General features: G+C 43.7%; 1 protein-coding gene across 1 annotated transcript; it reads left to right on the forward strand.

The window, feature by feature from the left end:
* The first annotated feature begins 5158 nt into the window (after positions 1-5158).
* Positions 5159-8947, forward strand: LOC148929303 (uncharacterized). Its single transcript, XM_089056786.1, has one exon. It carries the CDS (start codon positions 5159-5161, stop codon positions 8945-8947), a length of 3789 nt encoding a protein of 1262 aa, XP_088912912.1.
* Positions 8948-13461: the final 4514 nt, after the last annotated feature.

A 13461-nucleotide genomic window follows, 5' to 3' on the forward strand; every position in this document is an offset into this window, starting at 1 on the left:
GGAATAGTCCTAGGCCATGTGGTCTCGGAGAGAGGTATTCAAGTGGATAAGGTTAAGGTGGATGTGATCTCAAAGTTATCCTACCCTACGAATCAGAAAGAAGTCAGAGGATTCATGGGGCATGCAGGATTTTATAGAAGGTTCATTAGGGACTTCGCGAAGATTGCACAGCCATTTACTCATCTCCTGCACAATGACGTCTTTAATGAAGATTGCAAGAAGGTGTTTCAAATGTTGAAGGATAAGCTTATCTCTGCTCATATAATCAGGGCACCAGATTGGAATCACCCCTTTGAGGTGATGTGTGATGCGAGTTACTTTGCAGTAGGAGCAGTCCTGGGTCAGAAGATCGAAGGGAAGAGTTATGTCATTTTCTATGCCTCGAAGACCCTAAACCAGGCTCAGAAGAACTATGACACTATAGAGAAGGAGATGTTGGCCGTAGTATACTCATTTGAAAAATTCCGACCATACTTACTGGGGTCGAAGGAGATAGTTTACACTGATCACGCAACCATTAAATATCTCCTGGCAAAGAAAGAGTCCAAACCAAGGTTGATTAGATGGGTGCTGTTGTTGCAAGAGTTCGACTGGGAAGTAAAAGATAAAAAGGGCACAGAGAACAAGGTTGCCGATCATATGAGTCGAATATTTCAAGGGGACACGGACGAAGCCATACCTGATGCCTTTCCCGAAGAACACCTCTACTATCTAGGGAAACCTGCTAAACCTATTGAATGGGAAACAATATTAGCAGCAACGGGTCCAGGAACATCAGATAAGGAAAAATATCCAATGAATACAGAGCCATGGTTCGCTGACCTGGCTAATTACTTGGTCACGGGAGAAGTGCCAAGCTCCCAAGGAATTTCCAGAATGGAAACAGAAGGACTTGCTCAACCACTGCCACGCCTTGGCGTGTGGAAGTCATTTTGGACCTAGGAAGACTGCCAGAAAAGTTTTAGAAAGTGGATTCTATTGGCCAACACTGAACAAGGATTCCTTCGAATTCTGTCAATGTTGTGAGAGATGTCAACAGACAGGAGGAATTTCAAGGAGGGACGAGATGCCCCAAGTTCCAATAATAGTCTGCGAAATCTTTGACGTGTGAGGGATGGATTTTATGGGACCGTTACCATCTTCCTATGGTAACACTTATATTTTGGTCGCGGTTGACTATGTGTCCAAATGGATAGAGGCAAAGGCTACACCCACATGTGAATCGAAAGAAGTAGCAAGGTTTTTGAAGGCGAATATTTTCAACAAGTATGGAGTGCCAAGAGCCATAGTCTCAGACCAGGGAACACACTTCTGCAATCGCACCATAGAGGCATTGATGAGGAAATACGGTGTCCACTATCGGTTATCGACTCCATATCACCCCAATCAAATGGTCAGGCTGAAGTGTCGAACCGAGAGATCAAGACCATTCTGAAGAAGACGGTGAACGCCACGAGGAAAGATTGGAGTAAGCGCCTTGATGATGCTCTGTGGGCCTATAGGACCGCTTACAAGACACCAATTGGAATGTCACCTTATAGATTGGTGTTTGGGAAAATGTGTCATCTACCCGTGGAAGTGGAACACAAGGAATATTGGGCCATAAAGGAGATGAATATGAAGGCGTTGGCCTGTGAAGAAGAAAAGAGACTGCAACTACAGGAGCTGGAGGAACTAAGGCTGGAAGCATTTGATTCAACAATGTGGTATAAGGAGAGAACAAAGCTTTGGCATGACAAGAACCTCTGGGTCAAGGAACTACGAGTTGGGCAGAAAGTACTTATTTTTCAATCTCGGCTTAAGCTAATGCCTGGGAAGTTGAAATCCAAGTGGATAGGCCTGTACACCATCGTCAACCTTCGAGCAAATGGAGCTGTGGAAATCCAGGGAAGTGCTCCTAACTCTGTACCCTTCCTCGTCAATGGACATCGGGTAAAAGTATTTAGGGATAATTCGGAATTGCATGTAGTAGAGGAAGTGCCACTGCATTCATCCGTAATTATTGCCTAACTGGTTAGGCAAATGATTATTCTCAACGAATTCCTAGGTCAGGTAAAATTTGAACAAAATTTTATCTGTGCACTGACCTAGGGGATCTTGAGAATACTCATCTGCAGGTGTAAATAGTTTAATCGCTTTTATAAAATAAAAAAATCCAAACAAAGAAAAAAATTAATCTTCCAAAAATATTTTCGAAACACCAAGCTCCTTAGGGAAATTGCTTTGTCATTCATAATCCTCGACCTGGGACTTTGGTGTTTCACCTTTATTTTTGCGTGGAGATGCATAGGGGAGGCAAAATACTTTTGGAGGGAAGTCGGTTACTTTTTGAAATTCAAAATCCGCCTTTTAAGGAGGCGTACCGTTGCTTACATCACCCTGCAACCGTTCGCCTTTCTTATCTAAAAACAAATAAAATAATTTCCTTTTTTCCTTTCAAATCAAAAACCCCAACCGACCTTTCTCTCACTAATCTCTCTAAAAAATTCTCTCAATACCCAATTTCTCTCTAACCCTAACCCACATTTTACCCTAATCTTTGTGAAATATCTGCAGAAAAAACAATAGAGAAGGCACCGGCTACTACTGCAAGGAAGGAAAACCCCGCCCCAAAACCACCATCTAGTGATTCATCTCAAGTGCACCCACCGGTTCCCGCGCAAGCAACTTTTATGATGCATGATATACGAATCGAGTGGAGATTGGCTTCAGATCCAGAGCCCACTACCACTGAAGACCCTAAAGAGGCAGCATTCTTGAGGGAATTGGAGGAAAATTTTGGCAGCAAGGAGGAGGTCAGAAGAATATTTGCCCTCTTTTCGGCGATGCAACAAGGGAAATCTGCCGGAGACAATTCCTGAGGATACAACAGCCCAGGCCTCGATTCCACACTCAGAGATAGCCCAAGCCTCAATCGAAGAGTCTACCCAAGATTAACCACATGAAGAAACTGGGCCGAGCCCCAACATAGAAGAGGAAGAGGGTGTTGGTGGACTTGTGGTGGAGCAGGAGGGCGTCAGTGGTTTTGCGGAGGAGCTTGACGGTGGACGATTTTGGGAATGAGGACGCAAGGAAAGGTAAAATTTCTGTGGAGAAGTCTGTTGAGGGGGAAACCCCTGTTTCAAATTCTGTTGAGGGGGAAAGCCCAAGGAATGCCGAGGGGGTGACTCCAAATCTGTATGTTGAGGGGGTACCCCGTTTGAATCCGTTGTGGGGGCAACCCCAAGTTTGTTCGTTGAGGGGGAAACCCCGAAAACTGCTGAGGAGGAGACTCCGAAATTATCTGAGGGGGAAACCCCGAAAATTGCTGAGGGGGAAACCCCGTCTTTATTTGCTGAGGGAGAAATCCCTGAAAAGTATGTGGGGGAGGAAGTCCCCGTTTTTGCTGAAGAACAGGAGCCTAGGGAAGAAGAGCTACATGAGATCGTGGATCTGGTAGATGTGCCACAAGACTCACCACTAAAACCAAGGGAATCTAGGAGAAGTGATACGACCTCACTTGGTGGACCTATGACGAGAGCCATGACGAGGCGGCTTCGGGATGGACTCGCAACTTTCATTCAAAAGTCCAAGCGGGAGGAGCCTAGGAGGACGGATGGGCCAAAGTTGAGGATCCTGCTGAAGAACGAGGGCCGGTCGGAGATTTCAGAAGAAACGCCCGGGTCGGGCGTTTTCACATGTGAAAATCGCCCGACCGGGCGAATTTCCTGAGGACGCGAGGAGGACGCCCGGCCGGGCGTTTCGCGCGCCCGGCTCAGTGTGGAAATTCGCCCGGGAACAGGGAAAACGCCCGGGCCGGGCGTTTTGGCCTGTGAAAAACGCCCGACCGGACGATTCTGCCGTTTTTAGTTTTTGTGGGCCAACTTTCTATTTTTGGACCCTTAGTATAAAAACCTCTTGATGTTATTCCATTTTCTTAGATTTTTGGCTGAATTAAAGTTTCTACCCTAGAGAGTTTCCTCTTTGAGGATTGTATCCAATTCCTTCCTTGAAGGTTGCTTGTTTCCATCTTTGATTGATTCAAGTAGAGGTATGCATCAATGGAGTGTATCCATTGAGTAGTGGAGCCAAGGGGTGATAGAGCTAATGAAAGTTGCCTAGGGTTGTCTCCATCTTTTTGGTTAAGGTCCTATGGTTGTAGCTCTCTTATCTCATCTTTATACACATGCTTTCCATTCCTAATCTTCCATCCATTCTTGTTTAGATTCAATTTTTGTTGGTTGGATCTTTATTATCTTGTGTCTAGTGTTGATAAATTGAAAATCAATCTCACAAAAATAGTTAGATCAAGCATCATTAAATGGGTAATCCTTGGGAAATGGATCACAAAATACATGGATCCATATCATTTGGTATCTAGAGCCTAGTACACCCACTAGGTGTTTGATCTTTTGTTGATTTGGGTTGGGTTATTTTTCCTTTTGGTCTTTTGTTTTTGCTCTGTTTTGTTGGGATGATCGGGTTGATCAATTGTGCTTAGATTAAGCTGAAATTTGGTGTGTATGATCTATGTTATGTGAACTACGTACCTGAAAATTTTCATCAAAAAATTCCTTCGTTTGCCTAGTCAACCGTGGAGATTAACATCATTGCCCTGTTTTGGCATAGTTGGGGAAAACCATACAAAACATATCCAATCATCAAATTTGACTATATATGACCATTTTTCCCTTGATATAGACTTGTTTGAGAATCTATCCACCAAAATTCATCCAAATTGGGCGCGGGAATCAATACCAAAAAAATTCATAAAGATCAACCAGATTTCAGCATAAAGCTTCATCCCATGTCTTGTGTTCTTTAGTGTGTGTGTTTGCTCTAGGCCTAGTTTTCTTTGCTTTCATATGTTTAATCATTATTACTTTGGTATTTACTACTTGGTGTCCATATGTTCTTGAGGTGTATACCTTGATTGAGTTGTCCGGGCGCCAACGAGTGGGAATTGGATCGAGAGTGTGTGATACTAGCCTCACTATATTCTAAACCTACCGAGTGACATTGGTGAGTGACTTGGGGGGTATTGGGATACTACATTGGGGTGAGTTAGCTTCTTAAATCTCTTTTCTTATTTTGCTAATATCTAAGGCTAGTTTCTAGTCTTTGTTTTTTTTTGTGTTTGTAGGTAACTTGGATGCGTCCTATTACTCGATCTAACAAGATGGGGGATGTCCATGAGGAGGAAGTAAGGAAGGGGGCGGGCTCAAGTAGTTCCAAACCCGAAGGTGATCTTGTGAGCATGATGGCACAAATGATGAAGGAACTCAAGCAAGAGTTGGTGACCCAAATGGATGTTCGGGCAAAAGAATCTGAAGCTCGCATGCTTGCCGCCCAAAACACTCTATTTGAAGAGTTCAACACTTGGAAGGAAGAACGGGGGACGAGGCCTCCCACTCCTATGGGCAACGTCGTGCCCAATGAGGGTCCGGAGGAAAATGTGGAAGAGGAGGAGTATGAGGGGTGGCAAGGAGGGAATGTACGGGATAGGGCTAACAATTTGGAGAATGGAAGGTTTGGGGGGAGGGGGGGTAATGGAGTCAATAGGCGGTTTGGAGGAGGAAATGGGGGATATGGTCGTTTTGGGGTAGGAAACCAACATGGAGGGATGGAGCCTTATGGGGATAGATTTAGGAGGGATAGGTACTATGAGGAGGAGCCCCGACCGAGGTTTGATGATCCGTCCAAGACCTTGAAACACAACCTACCCGAATTCCATGGCAAGTTTGACCCCGAGGCCTACTTGGAGTGGGAATCTCAAGTGGAGAAAATCTTCTCCCTCCACAACTATTCCGAGGGTGACAAGGTAAAGATTGCATTGGCCGAATTTAGGGGTAATGCTAATACTTGGTGGAATGATGTGTTGAGGAAAAGGAGGATAGCTAGGATGGGAGATGTGCGTTCATGGAATGAGTTGTGCCGAATCATGAAGGAGTCCTTTGTGCCTAGATCCTATTATCACAAGCTTCGTGGGGAACTTCAAGACCTAAGGCAAGGATCCATGAGTGTGATGGATTACTACTATGAACTTCTTGCCTTGATGAACAAGATTGGAGTGAATGAATCGGAGGAATCCACTCAAGACCGATTCATCCATGGTCTCAACACTTCGTTGAAGCATAAAGTCCAAATTGAGGCTTTAAGGGGGATCACATTGGGGGAAGTACTAAGTTTTGCCGAAACCTTTGAGAGGCAAGGAAAAGAAGTGGCTCTTAGCAAGGCGAAGGTGGCCTCTAACCAAACCGGGATGGGAGGAAACAAGTGGAGTACCCCTTCCAAGAAGATGGAGAGTTCACCTATTACTCAAGGCAAGACACCATACAAGGCATCGCCAAACCCGAGCCCACAAGCTAACAAAAATCCTTCTTCAACGGAAAATAGCAAGGTGCAATGTTTCAAGTGTAAGGGCTATGGTCATTATGCACGTGAGTGCCCTAACCAAAGGGTGATGGTTATTGGGCAAGATGGTAGCGTGCATAGTGAGGATGAGGATGATGGAGTGGTAGAAGGCAAGGAGGCAAGTGTGGAGCCGCGTATGTCATATTCTAGTGGGGAAGAAGAGGATGAGGGATTGAAGACACTAGTGATGCTAAGGATGCTCAATGTACAACCCGACCTTGAAGAGCATAAGGAGCAAAGGTGCAACATCTTCCATATGAATTGCAAGGTACGAACTAAAACTTGTTTGGTGATTATTGATGGAGGTAGTTGTGCTAATGTGGTAAGTGAACAATTGGTGGCCAAGTTGGAGTTGAAAGTTGACAAACATCCCAATCCTTACAAGCTTCAATGGCTAGGGGAGTCCGGAGAGCTAAAGGTGAAGGCTCAATGCTTAGTTCCCTTGAAGAATGGTGTCTTTGAGGATGAGGTGATGTGTGATATCATTCCAATGACGGCTTGTCATGTGTTGTTGGGAAGGCCTTGGGAGTTTGATAGGAGGGTGTATAAGAATGGTTTCACCAATGAGTATTTCTACATGGTGAATGGCTTGAAGGTTAGGTTGAAGCCCCTCTTACCTAAGGATGTGTTTGAGGCACATCAACATCTACAAAGGGAAAGGGAAAGGGAAAGAGAGAAAAGGCTTGTGAGTGAGGGTGAGCTAAAAAAGCCAAGTGAGAGTGGGGGTGGTGAGAGTAAAAATAAAGTACCTAAACAAGAAAAACCACAAGCAAGGCGGGGAAAAGGTTGCTTGTTAGCTAGGACTCCCGACCTTGGGTGGGCACTAAAAAGCCGTTCAACCATTCTCCTCATGGTCCGGAACGATTTATGTTTAAATACTAACACTAATCCTTGTCCTTTGTTGATTGAAAGTGTTTTGCAAGGTTTCAAGGATGTCTTCCCGGACGAGCTTCCAAACAAGCTCCCACCCGTGAGAGGGATTGAGCACCAAATCGATTTTGTACCGGGATCCTCTCTTCCCAACCGGGCGGCATATAAAGCAAACCCAAAGGAGACTCAAGAACTTCAAAGGCAAGTCGAGGGACTCCTTGCCAAAGGTTTGATTCGAGAATCTCTCTCACCTTGTGCCGTCCCTGTTATTTTGGTACCTAAGAAGGATGGGACTTGGAGAATGTGCGTGGATTGTAGAGCCATCAATAAGATCACCATTAAGTATAGGCACCCTATACCTAGGTTAGATGATATGCTTGCGGATCTATGTGGCTCTTATTGTTTCTCCAAAATTGATTTAGCAAGTGGGTACCACCAAATTCGCATGAAAGAAGGGGATGAATGGAAAACCGCTTTTAAAACCAAATTTGGCTTATATGAATGGCTTGTTATGCCTTTTGGATTGACTAATGCTCCTTCCACTTTCATGCGTTTGATGAATCATGTGCTTCGTCCTTTCATTGGAAAATTTGTGGTGGTGTATTTTGACGATATCTTGATTTATAGTAAGAGTGTAGAAGAGCATGCTAATCATCTTAGGGATGTGCTTGAAGTGTTGAGAATGCATGCCTTATATGCCAAGTTATCCAAATGCAATTTTTGTGTTGATGAGGTTGTTTTTCTTGGATTCATTGTGGGGAGGGATGGTGTGAAAGTAGATGAGGAGAAAGTGAAGGCGATTAGGGAGTGGCCTACACCCAAGAGTGTGAGTGAAGTTCGATCTTTCCATGGTCTTGCAAGCTTCTATAGGAGGTTTGTGAGGGATTTTTCTACTAAGGCATCTCCCCTTAATCACCTTGTGAAAAAGAATGTCGAGTTTAAGTGGGGAGAGGAGCAAGAAAGAGCTTTTAACACCTTGAAAAATGACCTTACTCATGCTCCGTTGTTAGCCCTTCCTAATTTTGACAAGACTTTTGAGCTTGAGTGTGATGCTAGTGGAGTGGGGGTAGGAGGAGTGCTCATGCAAGAGGGGAAACCCATAGCCTTTTTCTCAGAAAAGCTTGGCCAAGCCCAATTAAACTACCCCACATATGACAAGGAGTTGTATGCTATAGTGAGGTGTTTAGAGAATTGGCAACATTATCTCATGCATAGGGAGTTTGTAATTCACACCGACCATGAATCCATTAAGTTCCTAGGGGGACAACATAAACTTGATAAAAGACATGCTAAGTGTAGTGCTTTTCTAGAAACTTTCCCTTATGTGATCAAATATAAAAAGGGGAAGGAAAATGTTGTTGCCGACGCCCTTTCTAGGAAGCCTCATGCTCTTTCAAGTGATGATGTCTTAATTGATAATTATGTGATGCATGTGAGAAAACAAGTGCTTGTTGTGTGTGCTTCCAAGTATGTTGGCTTTGAGTTCATTAAGGACTTATATAAGCATGATCACGAATTTGCCACTATTTTTGAAGCATGTGAAAAAGGGTATTTTGATAAATATTATAGGATGGATGATTACTTGTACAAAGAGAATAAGCTTTGCATTCCTAATTGCTCTCTTCGTGACTTATTGATTAAGGAATCTCATTTGGGAGGCTTGATGGGACACTTTGGGGTGTAAAAAACTTTTGATATTTTGAGTGAACATTTCTCTTGGCCTTGTATGAAGAGACATGTTGAGAAATTTTGTGGACAATGCATAGAGTGTAGGCAAGCCAAGTCTAAGTCTAGTAACTTTGGGCTTTATACTCCTTTACCTATACCTACACAACCTTGGGTGGACATTTCCATGGATTTCGTGCTAGGCCTACCCATGTCTTCTCGAAAGAATGATAGTATTTTGGTAGTAATAGATAGGTTCTCCAAGATGGCTCATTTCATTCCATGTAGGAAGACGAATGATGCTAAATTCATTGCAAATTTGTTTTTTAAGGAGGTGGTCAAATTGCATGGGATTCCAAAAACAATTATGAGTGATAGGGATGTCAAATTCTTAAGTTTCTTTTGGAAGACCCTTTGGGGAAGTCTTGGAACCAAGCTTCTTTTTTCTACTACCGCTCATCCCCAAACGGATGGACAAACGGAAGTAGTGAATAGGTCCTTAGGAGCCCTCCTTCGTACTCTGGTATTTGATAATAATATGTCTTGGGAGGAGTGTCTACCTATTGCCGAATTTGCATACAATAGGACTTTTCATTCCACTACTAAATTGTCTCCTTTTGAAGTTGTATATGGATTTAACCCCCTCACCCCGTTGGATTTGTCCGCGGTGGATTTGCCCTTGTCAATTATGCTTGATGTAGGGGGAGAGGAAAAGACTAAGTTCGTGAAGGAGATGCATACTCAAGTGCAAGAGAGGAACCGAGAGAGAGGGGAGCAAGTGGCCTGCCATGTGAACAAGGGGCGCAAGAAGGTGGTTTTTGAACCCGGCGATTGGGTGTGGGTACATCTTAGGAAGATACGTTTCCCCGATAAGACCAAGGGCAAGCTAGCTCCTAGAGGAGATGGGCCTTTTCTCGTGTTGGAATGCGTCAACGACAATGCATACGTGATCGACTTGCCCGGTGAGTATAATGTTAGTTGCATGTTCAACGTCACTGATTTAAGTCCGTTTGATGTTGTAGGGAGCCCGGATTTGAGGACAAATCCTTTCCAAGAAGGGGAGGATGATACGACCTCACTTGGTGGACCTATGACGAGAGCCATGACGAGGCGGCTTCGGGATGGACTCGCAACTTTTATTCAAAAGTCCAAGCGGGAGGAGCCTAGGAGGACGGATGGGCCAAAGTTGAGGATCGTGCTGAAGAACGAGGGCCGGCCGCAGATTTCAGAAGAAACGCCCGGGTCGGGCGTTTTCACATGTGAAAATCACCCGACCGGGCGAATTGCCTGAGGACGCGAGGAGGACGCCCGGCCGGGCGTTTCGCGCGCCCGGCTTAGTGTGGAAATTCGCCCGGGAATAGGGAAAACGCCCGGGCCGGGCGTTTTGGCCTGTGAAAAACGCTCGACCGGGCGATTCTGCCGTTTTTAGATTTTGTGGGCCAACTTTCTATTTTTGGACCCTTAGTATAAAAACCTATTGATGTTATTCCATTTCCTTAGATTTTTGGCTGAATTAAAGTTTCTATCCTAGAGAGTTTCCTCTTTGAGGATTGTATCCAATTCCTTCCTTGAAGGTTGCTTGTTTCCATCTTTGATTGATTCAAGTACAGGTATGCATCAATGGAGTGTATCCATTGAGTAGTGGAGCCAAGGGGTGATAGAGCTAATGAAAGTTGCCTAGGGTTGTCTCCATCTTTTTGGTTAAGGTCCTATGGTTGTAGCTCTCTTATCTCATCTTTATACACATGCTTTCCATTCCTAATCTTCCATACATTCTTGTTTAGATTCAATTTTTGTTGGTTGGATCTTTATTATCTTGTGTCTAGTGTTGATAAATTGAAAATCAATCTCACAAAAATAGTTAGATCAAGCATCATTAAATGGGTAATCCTTGGGAAATGGATCACAAAATACATGGATCCATATCAAGAAGGGTGCGGAGGAGCGTGCTAGACGAGTTCGACGAAATTAATCAGTCCAGAGGATCGGAATTCAAAGCCCCAAGGGAAGGAAGTGCATTGGAGGAGGGTGTCCCTGGGTCGGAGGAGGAAGTTGACAATGCGAAGGAACGCCGCATAGCCATGGAGCGTAAGCGTAAGGGCAAGAAGGTGGCCACTCCCAAACCCAGGAAGTCACGGAGAATCTCTTCCGTCAAGGAAGCAGAAGCCCCTCCCCGTGTACCATCCCGTCTCCTAGGCTCTACTCACCAACCCCTCACTCCTACAGTCGCATAGTAAGCTCAGGATTGGCTTCTACAAACGTTCAACACATAAGATCCACCCCGGACTATCCCCTAATCAGTTTTAGCCTAGGGTTCCTTATCTATGTTAGTTCTCTACTACAAGTAAAAGAGACATTGAAGTTAAGGCTTTTAACGAATACGGATTGAAATAAAGACATAGATAAGAACCAAAAGATAAAAATCTATCAAAACAAAGTCATGGATTCATATTTACCCCTAACAAACTAGAAGTAATCCCTAAAATCTAGCCACTCATAGTGAGCAACAATACAAGAAGATGAGTAAATGCTACCATATGAGGCTTGATTTTAGGTGGAAGGGGGCTTGATCTTCTCTCTCCTTCTAAAAATGGCTCCCAAGCTCTAACTGCTCTTCAACATTTGCCCCACAGCCACCAAAGATGCATTTGAAGTCGTGCCCTAGCTATTTAAATAGTTGAAGCTCGAGAATTTCCTTCCTGTTTAGAGACTGCATGCACAGAAGGGAATAACAAGTTTCCTAGGTCCAGCGAATCCACTAGATCACAGGGTCTAGGAACTCACGGAACGTTGGAAGATCTCGGTCGTTGGAAACACATAATATCGCTTCAAAACCCTCAACCACGTATACTAGATCTAAGAAACTATTTTCTAAATTACCTAGACCTGGGAAATGAACTGGCGGTGGGGACCATTTGCTGAAAAGGTAAAGTACGGATGAAAAGCTGAAAAACAACTAACTAAAGTACCAACTAACAGCGACATCATCTTCTCCAATCAATTTGCATAAAAAATTCAGTAGAAACAGAGATGGAACGTGAATCGGAAACGAAGCAGACTGAATTTAAAGCAATTAAACGAAGAACAATTTAAAACTAAGCAGATCTGCGACTACTAGACGAAGTAAAATGAAAAGAGAGCAAAAAGTTCGAAATCCATGCACAACTTGATTCCCCTGTTCAGATCCAACTTCGGATGCTAAATCCACTCCGGATCCAAGCATCCGACACAAACTCCGACCAAAAGTATACCCATAGCTACAGATTCGCCAAACAACCACCGATCAACAACAACAATTCAGATCCACAACCTATTTCCCAGATCAAGCACAAAATTATCCAAAACATAGAACAACATTCAACCGCCGAAATAAAATCTCAAACAAAAAACTAAGAATCAACGTAAATCAACACAAAATAAACACCATCATGACATAAACCAAATGCGTAGATAACGATAATAGCAAACAACCAAATCGACTTCCAAACGATGAAGTTCGACGGAATAAAGGTGCGAAAAGCTGAATGTAAACAGATTGTTTCTTCGCCCTCCGTGAGGACGGTGTTACCACTGACTTTTTCCGAAGATGAACCCCTAGAAACCCTTAACTACCCCAAAATTCCCATTTTCCCCAAGTGTGTGTGTGTGAGTGTGTGAGCTGAGAGCAAATCATGTATTTGGCGTGTGCTGCATGCTCCTTTATTTATAGGCGTTGAAGTGGGTCCAGCGAGGTATGACTAGTCTTTGTTGTCCTCAGATATTGACTTTCTTCGTCTAGCCATTTTTTTCTCTTCAACTCTGCTCACTTTCCTTCATTTTCCTTCGCTAGTCCATTGCCTCCAGCTCTTCCTGGATCTAGCGTCTCCTTCACACACCTGGCTTAAAAACTGCGTTAGACCCTATAAAATAAAGTGTTTTTCACCACATAACCGATGCATGAAATTAGGCTTATCAAACTGCTCACACTTAAACCATACTTGTCCTCAAGTATAAAGACAAGAAAAAAGAATAAGACGAATTTCAAAGCACGGTTATCCCCTGACCGACTCTTTAGACTCTGAACAAACTCCTAGACCCAGACACAACTAATGCACAGATAACAAACACTTAAAGAAAAAAAAAACACATAGACACATATGCATGAACTAGCTTCAACTTTAGGCAACCTTCCCCACAAGATCAAGGTCAATCCAACAGGCTGCACTTCTCCAAATTGGCCCCTTTCCTTTTTCTACCTAATCAATCTGTCAGTTCGTCAAGATAGCCTTTCACTTTCCCAATTGTTGGATTCACTCGATCACTCATTCCTCACCAGGGATGTTAGGACCGATTCTCTCATAAGTTATTGCCATACCACTGAAGCGTCGGGTTATGAGAGTTTTCTCCTTTTTACACTTCGTTCTCCCATTTTTACACTTCGTTCTCCCCTTTTTTACTATTGTTTCCTGCCCTTAGACATATTTCCCCTGGACTTCAAACAGCTTATACCTCCCTTTTTTTTCATTTTTTTCCTCTGGACATCGTCCAGCTTAT

This window comes from Salvia hispanica, chromosome 4 (genome assembly GCF_029641045.1).
Source record: "Salvia hispanica isolate PSC_SH4W2 chromosome 4, Shi_PSC_v1, whole genome shotgun sequence".
Lineage (NCBI taxonomy): Eukaryota > Viridiplantae > Streptophyta > Magnoliopsida > Lamiales > Lamiaceae > Salvia > Salvia hispanica.